Source organism: Peromyscus eremicus, chromosome 5 (assembly GCF_949786415.1).
Source record: "Peromyscus eremicus chromosome 5, PerEre_H2_v1, whole genome shotgun sequence".
NCBI lineage: Eukaryota > Metazoa > Chordata > Mammalia > Rodentia > Cricetidae > Peromyscus > Peromyscus eremicus.
The window spans coordinates 18746116-18764242 of NC_081420.1; the positions used below are offsets into that span (position 1 = coordinate 18746116).

At 41.7% G+C, this 18127-nt stretch overlaps 1 protein-coding gene across 2 annotated transcripts in view; it reads left to right on the forward strand.

Moving 5' to 3' along the window:
* Window positions 1–18127, forward strand: part of Dtnbp1 (dystrobrevin binding protein 1) — a 122365-nt gene that overhangs the window by 39939 nt on the left and 64299 nt on the right. For both annotated transcript variants that reach the window (XM_059263109.1, XM_059263110.1), the window contains exon 6: window positions 1345–1477. In XM_059263109.1, the coding sequence (XP_059119092.1) occupies window positions 1345–1477 (133 nt within the window). The remainder of the gene's footprint in view (window positions 1–1344; window positions 1478–18127) is intronic.

Genomic DNA, 18127 nt, shown 5'->3' on the forward strand with positions numbered 1-18127 from the left:
AGTTTCTCAAGACTCTGGTCTTGAATAGTTTTCAAAGGGATAGTAATATTTTTGTTTTTATAGTGTATATATGTGTGTGTGTGTGTGTGTGTGTGTGTGTGTGTGTGTGTGTGTTCTGCATGTATGTGTGTTTTGCACCTGCTGTTTTGCCTGTATGTGTCTCTGTGCCATGTGTATTCAGCACAGAGGATGCAGAAGAAGGTATTAGATCCCTTAGGACTGGAGCTCCATATGATTGTGAGCTGCCATGCAGATGCTGGGAATTGAACCTGGGCTCTCTGGAATAGTAACCAGTGCTCTTAATCTCTGAGCCATCTCTTTAGTGTCTGGTCTTCAATATTGTGAGTGAAGGATTTGACTTAATACTCTCCATGCTCTAGTAATGTATAGAGTTTTGTGATCTGCAGACAGACTAGTGAAAGACTAGTCAACTAGCAAGAGTTGAGTGCCCTCCCCCGACAACCATTGACTGACTCGGTAACACCAGCTAACTAAATATTTGTAGTATTTTTTCAAGTGGAGGTTTATGTCTGTGGTATGCCAGAGGCCAAACAGATCTTTAAATGACTTGGAGTTATAAATAGTAAATGATGGTGGCATGATGTGTGCTCTTTACATTTGCTATATTATTATTATGTAAAAACTGTTTCATTTGCTGGGTGTGGTACCATACGCCTTTAATAACAGTGCTCAGGAGGCAGAGGCAGGCAGGGATCTCTGTGAGTTTGAGGCCAGCCTGTACTACATAGTGAGTTCCAAGATAGCCAGAGCAACACAGTGTGACCCTGTTTCAAAAAAACAAAAAACCTAGTTCATTTGTGGTATACATGCGTCGCTGGAGATAACATCAGATTAATTGGAATACTCCATATCATCATTCTAGTGATAAATATTTAAGGTATTTTGAACATGTATGTCTTGAAAAATGTTTGAAATATCTTGTTAGTTAAAATGGGCTTTAATGTTAGTCAGTGCGTTTAATTTTGCCTAAATAAAGTTTAATAAGAAATATCATGAAAATATAAAGCAATCTCGATAGCTTAAACTTTAAAACAATATACTGTTCATTTTATTTTATTTTTAATCATGTCTGTGTGTATCTGTGTGTGGTGTGTGTACATATTAGTGTAGGTATGCCCATGGAGGACAGAAGAGGAAGTTAGATCCCTTGGAGTGGGAGTTACAGGCAATTGCAAGCCACCTAATGTGTGTGCTGGGTCCTCTGTAGAGCTGCATGTGCTCTTAACTACCAAGCCGTCTCTCCAACAACAATTTAAACATTTTGTCTTTTTGGCCAGTGATTTGGACTTGACTGTTGTTTCTTTTTATGTTGTATACTTCCAGCTCATTTAGAGACGAGTTTTGAAGAGGTAGAAAACCACCTGCTGCATCTGGAGGATTTGTGCGGGCAGTGTGAGTTAGAAAGGCACAAACATGCACAGTTCCAACACCTGGAGAGTTACAAGAAAAGTAAGAGGTGAGTTAGAAACTTGGGCCACAACAGTGTAATCTCCAAGTGTTCCATGGTGATTTACATGCTAGTCTTTTAAAAAAGTATAGCACTATTGCATTTTGTGTGTGTGTGTGTGTGTGTGTGTGTGTGTGTGTGTGTGTGTGTGTGTGTAAGTGTGTGTGTAAGTCCCAGGACAGCTGTGAGAGTTGGTTCTCCTTTTGTCACCTGGGTCCTAGGGAATCAAGCTCAGATTATCAGGCAAATGCCTTTACCCATCAAGCCGTCTTCCCTCGCCCTTGGTATTCTTCACATGTTCGGATTGGTAAAGATAAAGGTTTCAGTCTGTAAAGTTCATTAATAAGCCTTCCAATATTTGCTTGTTTAATTTTTAATCACGATATGTTGCTATTTAGTGATGATTTGCCAGAAGCTAGGGGTAGGATAAAGCATGAATGCTCTACTCCAAAGGGAGAAGGGGGCAGAGGGCAAAATTGCCCACAGATTTGGTTCTGGCCTGCTGTGCTCCAGTGTCAGGAGACTGAGCAGCTTTCTTTTTTCTCTTATCCCTTTAATAGTACAATCAGAGTGGAAGGAACCTGAGCCCAGGCTTCAGAGAAGGGCGGGGTAGGTTTGACACTCAACTTTGTCACATACTAGATGCAGGACTGCATAGTAATCTCTTAGCCTCAATGACAATGGTTTCTAGTGAGGATGATAATACACCAGTCTTCACAACTCTGATTGGTAGTTAAGAAAAACATCTAGCATGGAGAAGTGGTGGGTTATCACATTGCTATTAAAGTTTCCTTGAGTGTTGAGGGTGGCTGAAGTTCCCTATCCATCCACATGTCTGTATGGATGTGTCTCAAGTGTTGGTCAGCCTTAAGAGTTCAGTATTCAGATTCCTGGACTGCCCCAACTTCACCACAGTGGTGTTGCTTACAGTCAGCTTCTCAAGTGCTAATGTGCATGTTTGAGGGGCTGCTGAACAGGATGTACAGGCCTTACATGAAAAAGAGCTCTGGGGAGCCGTATATCATGCTGTTCACATACTGCATGCATGTGATTCCTTGTGCAAGTGGTTTTTATAAATTTTATTTGGCCTTGCAAGGTCATCAGAGTGTGTATGACAGCAGTGAGAATGTTATCTCGCTCCTCAGAACTTCTTTGCATGTGTAGGTAGCCATATGACTTAGGGGATCTCCAGGCTAATATGTGACAGGAAGGTACGAGTGAGAAGTAGGTAGGCTAGTATCCAGTTCAACAGTTAATAGTAGGTAAATACTCAGTTGGGAAGAAGTTAGTCATGGAAGAAAGTTCATATGGTACAGCTAGAGTTTCAAAGAATATGGTAGAAAGCTTTGGAACTTTGAAATTTTAGTTTGAATACTGATTGTGTGACTTCAGAAAATGATCTTTTCATTTGTAAAATGGGCTAATAATAGTGTCTTACAGGATTATTTTAGCATTGTATTAGCAAAGTGCTGGAATAATATCTGGCACCTGGTAGAGCATTCTGATGGTGTTAGCCGGCACTGGCTTACAGCATACAGGTTATTTTATTTTTTTTGGTCAACTTGACATGAGCTAGGGTCATCTCAGAAGAGGGAACCTCAATTGGGAGAATATGTCTATTAGACTGGCCTGTGGACAAGTCTGATTAATCATCTTCCTGATTAATGAGTGCTGGTTGGTGCCACCTCTGGGCAGGTGGTCCTAGGTATATGAGAAAGCAGGCTGAGAAAGCAGGCTGAGCAAGGCATAGGGGAAGAAGCCAGTAAGCAGTGTTCCTCCATGACCTCTGCTTCAGTTCCTGCCCCGACTTCCCTTCCTGATGGATTACAAGCTGAGATAAACTCTTTTTTTTTTTTAAGATTTATTTATTATATATACAGAAGAGGGTGCCAGATCTCATTACAGATGGTTGTGAGCCACCATGTAGGTGCTGGGAATTGAACTCAGGACCTCTGGAAGAGCAGTCAGTGCTCTTAACCTCTGAGCCATCTCTCTAGCCCCTGAGATAAACTCTTTCCTCCCCAATTTGCTTTTGGTCATTGTGGGTTGTTTGTTTTATTTTTTAGTTTAACTTTTTATTGATTCTTTGTGGATTTCACATCATGTATCTCAATCTCATTCATCTCCCTGTCTCCTCATATCTACCCTCTACCCTTGCAAATCTCCCCCCCCAAGATAAAATAAAATAAAATTTAAAAGAAAAGAAAAAAAAGAAAGAAAGAAAAAATCTCAGAGTGGAAGCTGTAGTGTGGCCCAGTGAGTCACACAGTGTTGTTGTTTTTGCTCTTGGGGGGCCCACCGCCCAGCTCCCAAATAAACCACACATGTAGGCTTATTCTTAATTATGAATGTTCTGCCTTAGCTTGGCTTGTTTCTGGCCAGCTTTCCTTAGCTTTTGCCCCTGGGCTTTTCCCGTTCTCTTACTTCTGTAAATCTTACTCTTACTCTGTGGCTTGCTGTGTAGCTGGGTGGCTGGCCCCTGGAGTCCTCCTCCTTCTCTGGCTGCTTCTTCCTTCTCCTCCCAGATTTCTTCGTCTATATATTCTCTCTGCCTGCCTAGCCTTTCTCCTGCCTTGCTGTTGGCCATTCAGTTCTTTATTAGACCATCAGATGTTTTAGAAAGGCAAAGGAGCACAGCTTCACAGAATTAAACAAATGCATCATAAACAAAAGTAACACACTTGAAAATAATATTCTACAACAACACAGTATATCTTTTAGTCCATACATCTTTTTTTCTTCTTTTTTTTTTTTTTTTTTTTGGTTTTTCGAGACAGAGTTTCTCTGTGTAGCTTTGCGCCTCTCCTGGAACTCACTTGGTATCCCAGGCTGGCCTCGAACTCACAGAGATCCGCCTGGCTCTGTCTCCCGAGTGCTGGGATTAAAGGCGTGCGCCACCACAGCCCGGCACATCTTTTTTTCTTTAATAACATATTTTTATTGATTATTTGGAAATTTCACATCATGCACCCTGATCACATTTTTTCCCCAGTTCTCCCAGGTCCACTCCCCACCCTTGTGACCTCCCCCAAAACAAAAGAGGAAAAAAAACCAAAATACCAAATCCAGTTTGTGTTGCCCATGTACTCACTGGAGCATGGTCAAAGTCCCAGTGGGCAGCCCCTTAAAGAAAACCAGTCCTTCCCCTCCCCCACCAGAATCACACATCAACTGTGAAGAGCTACACTTCAGCATCCCCATGACAATCTTTTTTAATGCCGAATGCCTTTATGGAAGAAGAGAGGAGGTCTTAAATACAGGCTTACAGTACAATTAGTCCATACATCTTTACTTGCAAGTGTTCATTGCAATGAGTCATTGGTCTGGCTCGAAGCCTCTGGTTTCTGCTACACTATTGACACTGGGCTCTCACTGGGGCTCCTCTTGGCTATCCTGTTGTTGCCCTGTATCGGGGAGATCTTGAAGCTTTGGGTCAGCAGAACCAGCCCCTTTATGTGCTCCAACAGATCATAGAAGGGGTGGATATTGGGTTGGTTCAACTCAGAGCCCTGGTTCTGGGCCTGGGTGGTTACTGGATTGGTCAGACCGCCAGCTCTCCCTCATCCTCACCAACAGGGTGATTTTTCCAGTACCACCCCTGTTAGCTCACCCTGTGCCTTAAGCAGCAAGGGGCTGGGCCAGTTCTCCTGCTGTCATGCCCTCAGGTCAGCTCACTCATACTTATACCACCAATGTCAGCTCTACTGTGTTTCCCAGGCAAGGTGGAGGGGCCACTCTCTTGAGTGCTGCAGTTGGTAAGAGGCAGGACCAGCACTCTCATTCTCGTGATCTCAGAGCCAGTTCTCCCACCTGCTACAGGCGGCAAGTGGGGGTGCTTCTCTCCCTCACCCATGCCACAGCATGGCAGATGAAGGGCAGTGCCAGATCTCTCATGCAGAACGGTTCACCTGCCGACCACCTCCCAACAGGGTCAGCTCTACTGTGCTGCCCAGGCAAGGTGCAGGGCCTGCTTTCCCGAGTGCTGCAGCTTTAAGGGGCAGGGCCACTCTTGCCTGCTATAGGTGGCGAGGGGGCTAACATTTAAAGATGCAAGGTAACTAGAATTCAGAATTTCCAGAGATTTTATAAGTTAAGCAGGCTTGCTCTTACTTGGCTTGCCCTTTAAATGTTAGCAGTAGAAATCCTGTGAGACTGTTTTATCTGCATATAAACTCACCCTTTCTGAAATGTGCAGGTGAACATCTCTTTGAAAAGAAACTTTTTAGAAGCAAATCAGCCTGATTATTTATATGACTGATTAATAATGTGTTACACTGTGTATAATCTTGGTACAACAAAGACAGAATTGAACGATTTCATTCAGACAAATGTAATCGATGGTTCTCTTCTGCCTGCCAGTTCCGAAATAACCACACAGATGCTTATATTAATTATAAATGCTTGGCTGGTAGCTCAAGCTTACAACTTAAATTAAACCATTTCTATTAATCTATGTTTTGCCACATGTCTCATGGCTTTACCTATGTTCTAACACATCTTGCTCCTCTGGAGGCTGGCTGGTGTTTCCTGACTCTGCCCTTCTTTTTCACAGAATTCTCCTAGTCTGGCTCTCTTGCTCAGTCTCTTCCTGCCCAGCCATTAGCCAATCAACTTTATTATTAACAATGAGCATAATCCATATCAGACAAATATAGACTATATTTATGGAAAATGCATGAAAGTTTTAAGGAAGTTAAATGTTAGAGTTCGAAAGAGGAAACAACAGATAACATCAGTATTCTAGAAGTGCAAGAATACAGTGATGATTGATCGCAGAACAGTCCGACATGGGTGAGACTGAGTGCCTATAAGGAGAACTCAGACATGAAGCGTGCTGCTGTGGACCTCAGAACTCTGGAAAAGCTCAGAGACCGAAGCACCAGTACCTTGAGAGGAGAAGTGAGCTGAGAGCTGGGATTTTGGGGAAAGGACATACGTAGAGAAGTTTGATCCTTGCTTGAGTTTGCAGGGCCCAACAAGTACCCAACATAGTGAGCAGGGAAAGGTCCACTGTTGATGGATATGTTTGTAAGCTTCACTACATCAGGGGTAAAGATGGTAAAACACTTCAGAGAGGTTTTGTATTAAGGATCATGAATCTGGAAGACTTTGCTTACTTAGCAGCACTGCAACTAGATAATTATTTCTGGGCAAGCAAAGATGGTTAGCGCAAAGCTGAGAGTGTTTGAATTCACATCCACTTATGCCAGTGCTCACCAGGCAGCCCAGGTAGGAGGGATTTCATTAAACAATGCTTTGTGGAGTTGAGGAAGGTGCATTGTGGCCTGCTCGTTCTAATCAGTAAATTTTCAGAGGTGCTGCCCAAGCTCTTGGTCCACTATGCATTTGGGAAGAATGTGACTCTGAACATCATGAGTGCTGATGAGGTAACCAGAGTCCTGGAGAATGTGCTAAATTACAAAGCCTGAAGTCTCCACTGAGGACTGTGAGCAACAGCACAAGAACCTGGGGTCTGCTGGACCAGTACAATGTGGGAAAAGGTGCTTCTGTTCCTTATAAGGCTTATGCTGGAAAAAAAAAGAGGAGGAAGAAAGAAAAATGATTTCTTCTTAGAATATGAGTATTTACTTAGCAAAATATTTCTCAGAGATGAGGAAATAAAATAATTTCCAAGCATAGAAGAGTTCCAGATTAGTTCACACATATACTTTGTCAAGAAATTACTGGAGGACATAGTCCGTACACTAGGGAACCAGCCATGTAAGAGAAAGCTCCATGCAATAAGGAAGGAGGCAAAGGGGAAGGTGCCCAGGGTGATGGTGACCAGAACCCCAGAGGACATTGCCGAGGAGTCTAGCAGACGCCAAGAGCAGTATTTCTAAGAGGAGATGGAATGAGCAGGTAGATAAGCCTGACTTGAGTAGAGTTTTATAAACTATGACCGAGAAGTTGATGAATTAGTTTGGATAGGTTTGTTTGTTGGTTTTATTTTTCTCAAGAAAGTAAGAACAAGGCAAATATTAACTCAAGGGTGTGGTGGTATTTTACTTGTACTGAAATGTGATTTTAATTGTATGTTAATAAATTAAAGTTGCCTGGGGGTCAGAGCTATTAGAGCCATAGCAAGTGCGTGGTGGCGGTGGCGCACGCCTTTAATCTCAATACCATAGAGGACCTGGAGGGCTGTACAGGCAGTGACGAGTCAGTCACGTGTTTGGGTTTACAACCAATGAGAAGGCAGAACAGCTAGACTATACACAGGAAGTAGCCCCTTTTTCGGAGAGCTCTCTTGGCTGAAGCAGGAAGGGTAAGGCTCTTAGTTCTGACCTCTTGGCTTTCTTCTCTGAATCGGCTCTGTGTTTCTTATTTAATAAGACGGTTGGTTACATCTACACAAGGGAAAACAGGACATAAGACAGCGTGGCTCAGTTATAAACAACATTCACAAAGTATTGTGATCCTTAAATGTAGAATCATGATACAGCTATTTGGGGAGCTGGGCACAAGAGAACATATTTGTGTCAAAGTGCAGGAGGGGATCTCAAAATGAATTCTCATGTTGTACAACAGGAAATCAGTAATGTTTAAAGTAGGAAAAAAATTCGTTTTTGATATACTATTTATAAGTAAGTCAGTGCTGGAAGTAACAGAATGAATGTGGTTGCTTGTGAAAAGCTGGACAGAAAGGTGGAGTGAGTTGCAGCAGGGGACCAATTTGTATTATAAATAAACCCTCATAAGTGCTGTTTGATTTGAGAAATGTACATGTACTATAAATCCACAAATCAAATTTAAAAGTTTCTTACTAGAGCCAGGTGGTGGTGGTGGTGCGCGTTTTTAATCCCAGCACTCGGGAGGCAGAGGCAGGCCAATCTCTGTGAGTTCGAGGCTAGCCTGTTCTACAAAGTGAGTTCTAGGACAGCCAGGACTGTTAAACAGAGAAACCCTGTCTGGAAAAATCCAAAAAAAAAAGTTTCTTACTAGCTGCAACATCCCCAGAAGTGTTTTAACATGAGTAGTTACTGATCAAACATTCCATGATCAAATACATTACAGAAACACTTGCCTTAGATGACAGTGTATTAAAGGCTCCAAGAATTCCTGTAGGAAAGGCATTTGTTTGACTTGGTGTTTTACAAGTTTCTCCCTTATAGAACCAATTTGCATATAATACATTATTAAAATAGGCACCCTAGTATTCTGTATAACACTGCAAAATTTAAAATATTGAAAACAAGAAATGAGCTCGAGGCTGAAGGAGAGGGCTCAGTGGGAGGTAATGAGCTATCTTCCAAGCATGCTGACCTGAGTTCTATTCCCACAACCCACATAAAAAGCCAGGCTTGGTAGCACAATGCTTCAAGCATTGAAGAAATAGACTGGAGGATCTTTGAAGCTCGATGGCCTACCAGCCAAGCCTGCTTAATGAGCTCCAGGCCAGCAAGAGACCCTGCTTCCAGAGGGAGACAGAGAGAGAGAGAAAGTGAATGGTGCCTAAAGAACACTATCTGAAGTTATCTGTTGTGGAATATTAGTTGAAGATGTGTTACATTCATTTATGCTGTGGAACATTTGTTTAATGATGCAAAGATGTGTTGCATTCTTTTATGTTGTATTTGTTTAACTCTGTGAAGCTGTGTTTCTTTGCTTGTTTAAAACACCTGATTGGTCTAATAAAGAACTGAATGGCCAATTGCAAGGCAGGAGAAGGGATAGGCAGGGCTGGCAGGCAGAGAGAGTAAATACGAGGAGACATCTGGGAAGAGGGATCGAAAATAAGAAAAGGAGGAGAGGAGGACATCAGGGGCCAGCCACCCAGCTACACAGCCAGCAACAGAGTAGGAAAGAAAGGAATGTAGAACATAGAAAGATAAAAGCCCAGAGGCAAAAGGTAGACAGGATAATTTTAGAAAAGCTGGCTAGAAATAAGCCAAGCTAAGGCTGGGCATTTATAAGTAAGAATAAGCCTCCATGTGATTAATTTGGGAGCTGAGTGCCAGGCCCCCCAAAAGAGTAAAGAGTAAAAAAAAAAATCTAATAACAGTTATCATCTGGTCTTCACAGACATGTGCACATCAGTAAACCAGCACACATGTACACACCATGACACAAAAGCTTAACTTTCTGATTCTCAAATGAAGAGTTTTTAAAAAAAAATAAACCCACCCTTTTTAACAAAGTGGTGTGCAAATAAACAAGTGATTTTTTCTTTACTTGCTCTAAAAAGAGATTATGTACAAGATGTTGGATACACAACATACAAATGGGTATGATGTGCTATAAACAGAAAGTATTTGTATACCTGCAGGGATGTCCTCCACTTAACACTGTGGCATGATGATGTTGTCTACAGAATTCATGCTTGAGATGTACACATATGAGTTAACAAAACCAAAACAAATCTCAGGTTTTGTAAGTTTTTGATTTTTTGTTGTCCCGAATTCATGACTGTCTTTTTGCTCCAGGTTGGCCTGCCCTATGGCCTATACATTTCCTGAAAATGTCGTCCAGACAACTGAACAGGGTTGGGAGGTGGGAGAAGAGAGGTGGTTTGTTCCTGTGCATCTCTCCAGGGACTCCTGTGTACCTTCTCATTTAGTGACTCACTCCCACCATAACCTCAGGTGGCCAGGGTAGCAGCCACTGGAGCAGAATGGTAGACTGAGTTTCATAGTATCATTTAGCTACTTAGGCCCATCATCAAAGCCAGGGCTTTAACTCCTACTTCTCTGCAAACTTGTCCTTTTGTATTGGTTTTTGAGTTAGAACAAATTGAATCAGTCCCAGATGTTGGTATCAGAGCCTATGTAGATGAGAAAGGATGTGTGATATTTTGTTGTGTTTGGGCCTTCTCAGCACAGAGAATGGGTTTCTACTCTTGCCGAAGCAGGAGTGTGAACCATGCCCAGTAATAACTGTGGCTTAGAATGTCTGTGATTCTCATGGTGGTGGAGGGAAGTGTAGCTATAGGAAACTTTATGAACCTGAGAACTCTCAAACTTACCTTGATAAGCACTTGGAATGGATGGTTTAACCAATGTGTTTATGGGTTGCTCAAGAATATTATTCTTGGGGCTAGAGAGATGATTCAGTGGCTAAGGGCACTGGCTGCTTAACAGAGGAGTTGAGTTCAATTCTCAGCGCCCACATAGTGGTTCACAGCTGTCTGTAACTACAGTTCCAAGGAGTCTGACACTGTCTTCTGACCTCTGTGAGCACCCAGCAAGAACATGATGCATAAATATATGTGTAAGCAAAACACTCAATACACATTTATACATAAATCTTTTTGGTTTTTTGAGACAGGGTTCTCGGTGTAAATTTGATGCCTGTCCTGGATTTCACTCTATAGACCAGGCTGGCCTTGAACTCACAGAGATCCGCCTGGCTCTGCCTCCCAAGTGCTGGAATTAAAGGTGTGCCCCACCACCACCTGGCTATAAATAAATCTTTAAAATAGATATCCTTCTTTAGTTACCTGATAAAAGTCATATATAAAGAGCTGCATGGTTATAGGGGGAAATACCAACTGTGTTTGAACAACATTGCATGTATAATATTGCTGTTACTGATAGCTTTTTGGTCTGTGTTTGTGCATATTCATGTAGATGTACACATATTCTGTGCATGTGGCGGCCAGAGTTCAACATCAAGTGTTGTTCCTCAGTTGCCATCCAGTTTGGCTTTTATTTATTTATTGGTTTTGGGACAGGGTCTCTCATGGGTCTGAAGCTTACTGCTTGGGCTAGACTGGCTGGCCAGCAAGCTCCAGTGATTTCTGTTGTTTCTACTTCCTTAGTTACGGGGTTAAGGTACATGCCACCATGCCTTACCTTTTTGCGTGGTTCTGGAGCTCAAACCCAGGTCCTCATGATTGTATGGTAAACATGTTATGGACTGAACTATCCCTCTAGTCCTGCTGATGTTTTTAAGGACAGAACCGGGGATTGCCTTGACAAACAGTACTCATTGTGGTACAGATAGAACGTGGTTTTTGGCAGACAGGAGCTCATACTCTCAGATGTGAAGTGGTCGGGAATGTGATTATTTAGCCCTACAAGTCTAACTCATGGATTTCTTGCAAATGTTTTTGTAACCAGTTGTACATAGATTTCTCATAAAAAAATGAGTATTTACTCTATGAGCCAAAATAAAGGACTTAAAACCACGTACATGCTCTTCTTTAGCTAACAGTTACAAGATGGCTTGGTATTTGTAGTCAGCTTACATGTTAGTCATGGAATATGGGGATCACAGGCAAAATGTGTATAAAATGATAGTCTCAAGCGATAGACTGAGCTTTGGATAATGGAATGATGATACAGCAGTAAGAAAGGGGTAGACTTCTGTAGGTGTTGGGGAAGGCCTAAGCAGATACATAGAGCTGTGTCCTGAACCTGAAGGTTGCAATATGAGGATCTAGGATTGATTATACAAGTCCAGGCAGAAGGAACAGTATGAACAGAGACTCTGTGTCCTAATACTAGGTAGGCTTATGAGAATGAAAAGGAACAACTAAAGTCGGGCAGTGGTGGCACACACCTTTAATCCTAGTACTTAGGAGACAGAGGCAGGTGGATCTCTGTGAGTTTGAGGCCAGCCTGGGCTACAGAGTGAGATCCAGGACAGCCAGGGCTGTTATACAGAGGAACCCTGTCTTGAAAAACCAAAACAAAGCACAAACACACACGCACGCACGCACGCACGCACGCACGCACGCACGCACGTGTACACGATGCATAAGGATGTACTTTAAGACATTTCTTGTTTCTAAACTCCTGGATTACTTAGGTCTTATGTAGTCCGGCCTGGCCTTGAACTCCTGATCAGTGCTGAGTTTTGAGTTTTTCCCAGGGTGTGGAGCTGCTCCTTCCAGTGCTCAGCAGCATGTGGTCAGCACTGGGTGTCTGTGCATTTGCTTCTGCCTTGCTGCTTCGACATGAGTGACAAAAGAAACGACTGTAAAGGGAACCAGAGAGCTGAGTGTCCCTCCCTTTCACTCCAGACCAGCCCCTCACCATCTCAAGCATGGCAATAATGGCTTAGATTTTCTGTGGCTAAGAAGTGGGTCTCTTTTCTGCCTCCCTCTACTCTTTCTAGTCTTTAGTTCTGGCTTGGGAAAATGTCACTGTCACTGTTTCAAAGGACATGAATCCATTTATGGTACTGGCTTCCACAGAGGGACATTTCTCCCTAATTGAGTATCATTTTCTTTCTCTTGAAGTTTCACATCATGTTTTGTGTATGACAGTTCTTGTCCTTATATTGATTAAGAAATACATTGTCATAAAATAACACATTTAAGAAGAGAAAATAGAAATGATAAGTAGCTCTCAAAAATTATTGCAGTAAGTGGGAATTCTTGGGATGATCCATGCTTTTACGTGGATTAATGGAGTTTGGAAAGTACACTTAAAGATAAATACTGGACTAGTTAAAGGAAAGTAAAATATTATTTTACCTGATATACTTCTAATATGCCTCTTGAAAAAAGACTAATGGATGAACAAGTTGCATGGCTTATGATAGTTAAAATATTTCTTGATGGAGAGTATATAAATATTGTGTTCAATACTGATAGAGAATAAATCTAGGATGTTCTTAAATGTTTTACATATATTTTTCTTAACCTCTTAAGGGTAATTATCCGACTTTCTGAAATTGGTCTTTTTTGAATTCTCCAGCACTGTTAAACTACATTTTTTTCTATTGTAGGTTTTAGTTTCCTTATAAATGCTCCATTGTTGGTGACTCTTGGTTTCTGGTAGTGATTACTTCTACTTCCCATTCCTGTGCCCTAGGGCTCTAGGAGTTTGTTGTTGTTGTTTTGTTTTTGTTTTTTTGTTTTTTTGAGACAGGATTTCTCTCTGTAGTTTTGGTGCCTGTCCTGGATCTCGCTCTGTAGCCCAGGCTGGCCTTGAACTCACAGAGATTCGCCTGGCTCTGCCTCCCGAGTGCTGGGATTAAAGGCATACGCCACCGCCGCCCGGCCTCTAGTAGTTTTTACATAACCTTGCTCATCCACCACATACATGGCGATCCTGGTCTTCAGTGTGGGCATCTTTGTACCTTCTATACACTTGTACTTTAAAATCCAACAAACATCTCAAGATCACCAAGCTCTATGTTCTCTTCCACTACAAAACTTGACTGTTTCCATTCTGCCTTCTACAGAGTTACACCGCCCTCAGTCATAGGGGTCTTCGTAATAATCCCTTTCTCCTCTTCTGTCAGCCCTACTCAGTTCTCAGTCCAGACTGTTTCTTTAAGTCCGTCTTTGCCTTTGTGTCTTATTGGAGACCTTTTGAGTTCAGACCCACATTTTGGTAACTTCTGCAGTTATAGTGGAAGCCTACTAATTGGCTTTCCTGTCAATAATCTTTCCCTTAGTCTGATTTTATTACTGTTGGGATAATTCAGTTTTCTAAAATGTTGCTATGATTAAATTTCTCATTATTTTAAAGATAAAATTAAATTATAATGATATTAAAAAACTACTTAACCTAAGTTAACTTACAGAATTCTCTGAGTAGGTGCAGTCTTCTTTACCAAGAGGAAAAGTAAGACTGGAGGAGATAAACGATGCACCATGGGTTGTAGAGCCAGGAAGGGGCAGGCAGCACTAGACTATCGCAGACTCCCTGAACTAGTCACATCTGGATGTCTCCCGACAAAGCCATCCGTGCTCTGGTGTGGGTGCCTGGAGTATGAAGAATCTCAGCTTTTCCAGGGCACTGGCTGCTGCAGGCTGATTGTCCCAGGGAAGAACAAAGACTGCAGGGGAGAGTCACTTGGCCAGGGACACATCTGGCTGTAGGGGCTGGAAGTTCTTGATTTTTCCATTCCATTTTCTTTTCCTCCTCTTGTCTCAACCACAAGTACACCAAACTTGAAGGATATGTTATTCCTAGTGGGAAGGTGAACCCACAGTGCTGAAATGATGGACCATTGATTTGGCAATATTAGGAGGGTTGGGTACTTCCTTCTTTCAGAATCTGGCTAACCAGTTAAAATTTTTGAATTTAAAAATCTCAGCAATACACAGATGACAGAAACTGTTTTAATGGTTTTATAGTAAGTATGTTTAGCCAGTCAACTGCATGGCAATCACAGAGTGCCTTCCCAATAAGTCCATACTGCCTTATGTTAGGTTTTCTATTTCATGTTTGATTGATTGTGGCTTTCAACTTATTTTTAACAGTCTTCTAACACAGAGCAGATGCTGGCAAAAGGTTTGAGGTGGCTCTGGGTGAGTTTCCTGTCCATGACTCTGGTCTCCAGTAGACTTAGTGGTCTACCAGGTAACTTTCTGGTAGGGCTAAACTATCCGAGGTGACTGGCATGCAGCTAGGTCAGATTTAGACTTAACCTGTAATTCTAGATGCCAAAGACTACACATTAATAGTGTGAGAGCTCTGGGTTTTATTCTTTGTCTTATCACTTAATACCCATGTGGCCATGGAAAAAAAGAAAGTATCTTCAACAAATGGTGCTGGCATAACTGGATGTCAATATGGAAAAGATTACAAATAGATCCTTATCTATCACCATGCACAAAACTCAAGTCCAAGTGGATCAAAGACCTCAACATAAATCCAGTTACACTAAACTTGATAGAAGAGAAAGTAGGAAGTACTCTTGAACGCATTGGCACCGGAGACCACTTTCTAAATATAACACCAACAGCACAGACCCTGAGCACAACAATTAATAAATGGGACCTCTTGAAACTGAGAAGCTTTTGCAGGGCAAAAGACACGGTCAATAAGACAAAAAGACAGCCTACAGAATGGGAAAAGACCTTCACCAACCCCACATCTGACAGAGGATTGATCTCCATAGTATATAAAGAACTCAAGAAACTAGACATCAAAATACTAAACAATCCAATTAAAAAAATGAGCTAAAGAGCTAAACAGAGACTTCACAAAACAAGAATCACAAATGGCTGAAAGACATTTAAAGAAATGCTCAACATCCTTAATCATCAGAGAAATGCAAATCAAAATGACTCTGAGATACCACCTTACACCTGTCAGAATGGATATGATCAAAAACACTAATGACAGTGTATGTTGGAGAGGATGCAGAGCGAAGGGAACACTTCTCCACTGTTGGTGGGAATGCAAGCTTGTACAACCACTGTGGAAATCAGTATGGCAGTTTCTCAGAAAATTAGGAATTGATCTACCTCAAGACCCAGCCATACCGTAACTCTTGGGCATATACCCAAGGAACGCTGATTCATACCACAAAGATACATGCTCAACTATGTTCATAGCAGCACTATTTGTAATAGCCAGAACCTGGAGACAACCTAGATGCCTGTCAACTGAAGAATGGATTAAGAAAATGTGGTCCATATACACAATGGAGTACTACTCAGCAGAGAAAAACAATGACAGCATGAAATTTGCAGGCAAATGGATGGAACTAGAAAATATCATCCTGAGTGAGGTAACCCAAACCCAGAAGGACAAACATGGTATGTACTCACTCATAGGTGGATTCTAGATATAAAATAAAGAACAATCAGATTACAACCCACAGAATCATGGAGAATATATATATATATATATATATATATATATATATATATATATATATATATATATATATATATATATAGCATGGGGGACCCTAGGATGACTGTGGCTTATAATAAGTTTTGGTCTTACTCAGTTACTGAGCAAGCCTCAATGAAACATTTCACAATTAAGATGGGAATACATACTGCTGGTAATAGAAAGGTGGATAAATTGATTAATTTGAAAAAGTGAAAAATGGAAAAAATAAAAAATAAAAGAAAAATTTGAACTGTTTAAAAAGGAGCCAAACAAACATATTTTGCTGGAGTAAAAAAAGGGGGAACTGAGGACTCATCATTCCTCTCCACATTCTATTCTTTCCCTTGTTTTATATATTTTAAATTTTTTAGCGGTGGATTCTGCTGGAGTATCCACTGCAGATAAGCACTGGAGGTTTCCTGTTGCAAATCACCCTCTGGAGCGATGGAAGGATCTTTCTACTAGCACTTGGAGGAGACCTGATCTGGTGTTGGTGTGGGCCCAGGCTTCTGTTTATGTCTTTCCTCAGGACAATGAGGTTCCTCTTTGGATTCCTAAGTGCTGTGTGCCCCCTGTGGCTGCTGCTGAAACCCAACATGACAGAAACCTATTGAGCCTTAATGAAAAACTCTCCCCTTCTGATGCCAATGGGAATTGAGAGCCCAATATGGCCAGCTTTGGCAAGCATTAACATAAGCCTAGGAACTGTAGCCATGCTTTTGGATTCTCCAGAAGAGCTGCCAGCCTAAGTCATGCTGGGATCAAAAAAAATGGGCCTTGGCGGTTCGTGTACCTGGAGTTGTATCCATGCCAGTGTATGTCCACATGCTCCAGAAGAGAATTTGACATTGCTGCTGCCGTTGTTGCTGTTATAGCAGTGGCGGCCACTGCTGCTACTGTTTCTGGGATTACCATTTCATAATTGCTTACTACAGCTAGCACAGTGGAGACTCTGGCAGCAAAAGTAGCTACCACAGTTAGTTAATCTTTCATTCTATTGGGCATGATAAATTTAATTCAATAGTTATATACGTTTTGATTGGCTTTGAAAATTATAAATTTATAAACTCAAGTTCCATTTGCTTTTGGGATACCATCTTACAAGGACTCCAATTTGCAGTAAGGCTCGTTAAAGAAGGGAATGGCTCAGTTGCCTTTAGCCTACTGGTTATGGGTGGGATAGGACCTCTGTTGGTCTTTTCTGTGTCAAACACACAGATTGCAAGCCCAGTGCCACTTTGAGATCTTTGGCAGCAGTTAACTCTGCAGCTCACACACGATTGAGCCTGTATGATAATGAGTATTCAGAGACGGGTAATGCCTAGGGGGCGCTCACCAACCTAAGACAGAGCGCTTGTGTGGCTTGGGCAGGCGTCTCCATGACAGGTAGGTGACCTGCTGACGTCCCATGCAACCTAAGTTAGAAGCTCATTTTTTAGTAAAAGGGGGACCTGTAGGGCCCTGACCCCCGTTTTGGGTAACTGTTGCCTTGCTTGCTGACCTTAATCTTGATATCCTCCCTATGCTAATTCCCTGCCGGGTTCCACCCTCCTGAATGCTTAAGGGAAGTTCCTTGTCTGTGTATCCTGCATAATGGGTGTTAACAGCTTAGATGCAAGATTATAAAACATCTGTAGCGAACTTCTGCCCTCCGGGCTTCTCCCATTGTGCTGTAAGCCTGTATTTAAGACCTCCTCTCTCCTTCAATAAACAGCATTCGGCATAAAAAAATAAATTAAAAAAAAATACCCATGTGGCCTTTTATTACCAAGTCCTATTTTTCTCATATTGAGGATGATGAGTCCTACAGTTGGCTAGTTGTCAGTGTAGGGAATATGCAAGATGTCCCTTGTGTAACGTGAGTATATACAGTAAGAGTCCAGTGGTGTGCCTTTCCCCATCTTACCCACCTTGCCTCAACTTCCCTTTAGTCCCCAAATCAGAGTTTTTCACATGAAGCAGATTTTCATGTGAAACAGATTTGGAAGGGATTTTTTTTCTTAGGCATTTTATTGGAATATAATACAAAAAAAGCCCATTCCTTATACCTTCATTGTCTTTTTTGGAGTACTTTTTAAAATTCCAAGTCATCATTGTTACCATTTCTCTCAGATTCTTTTCAGTTTTAAAT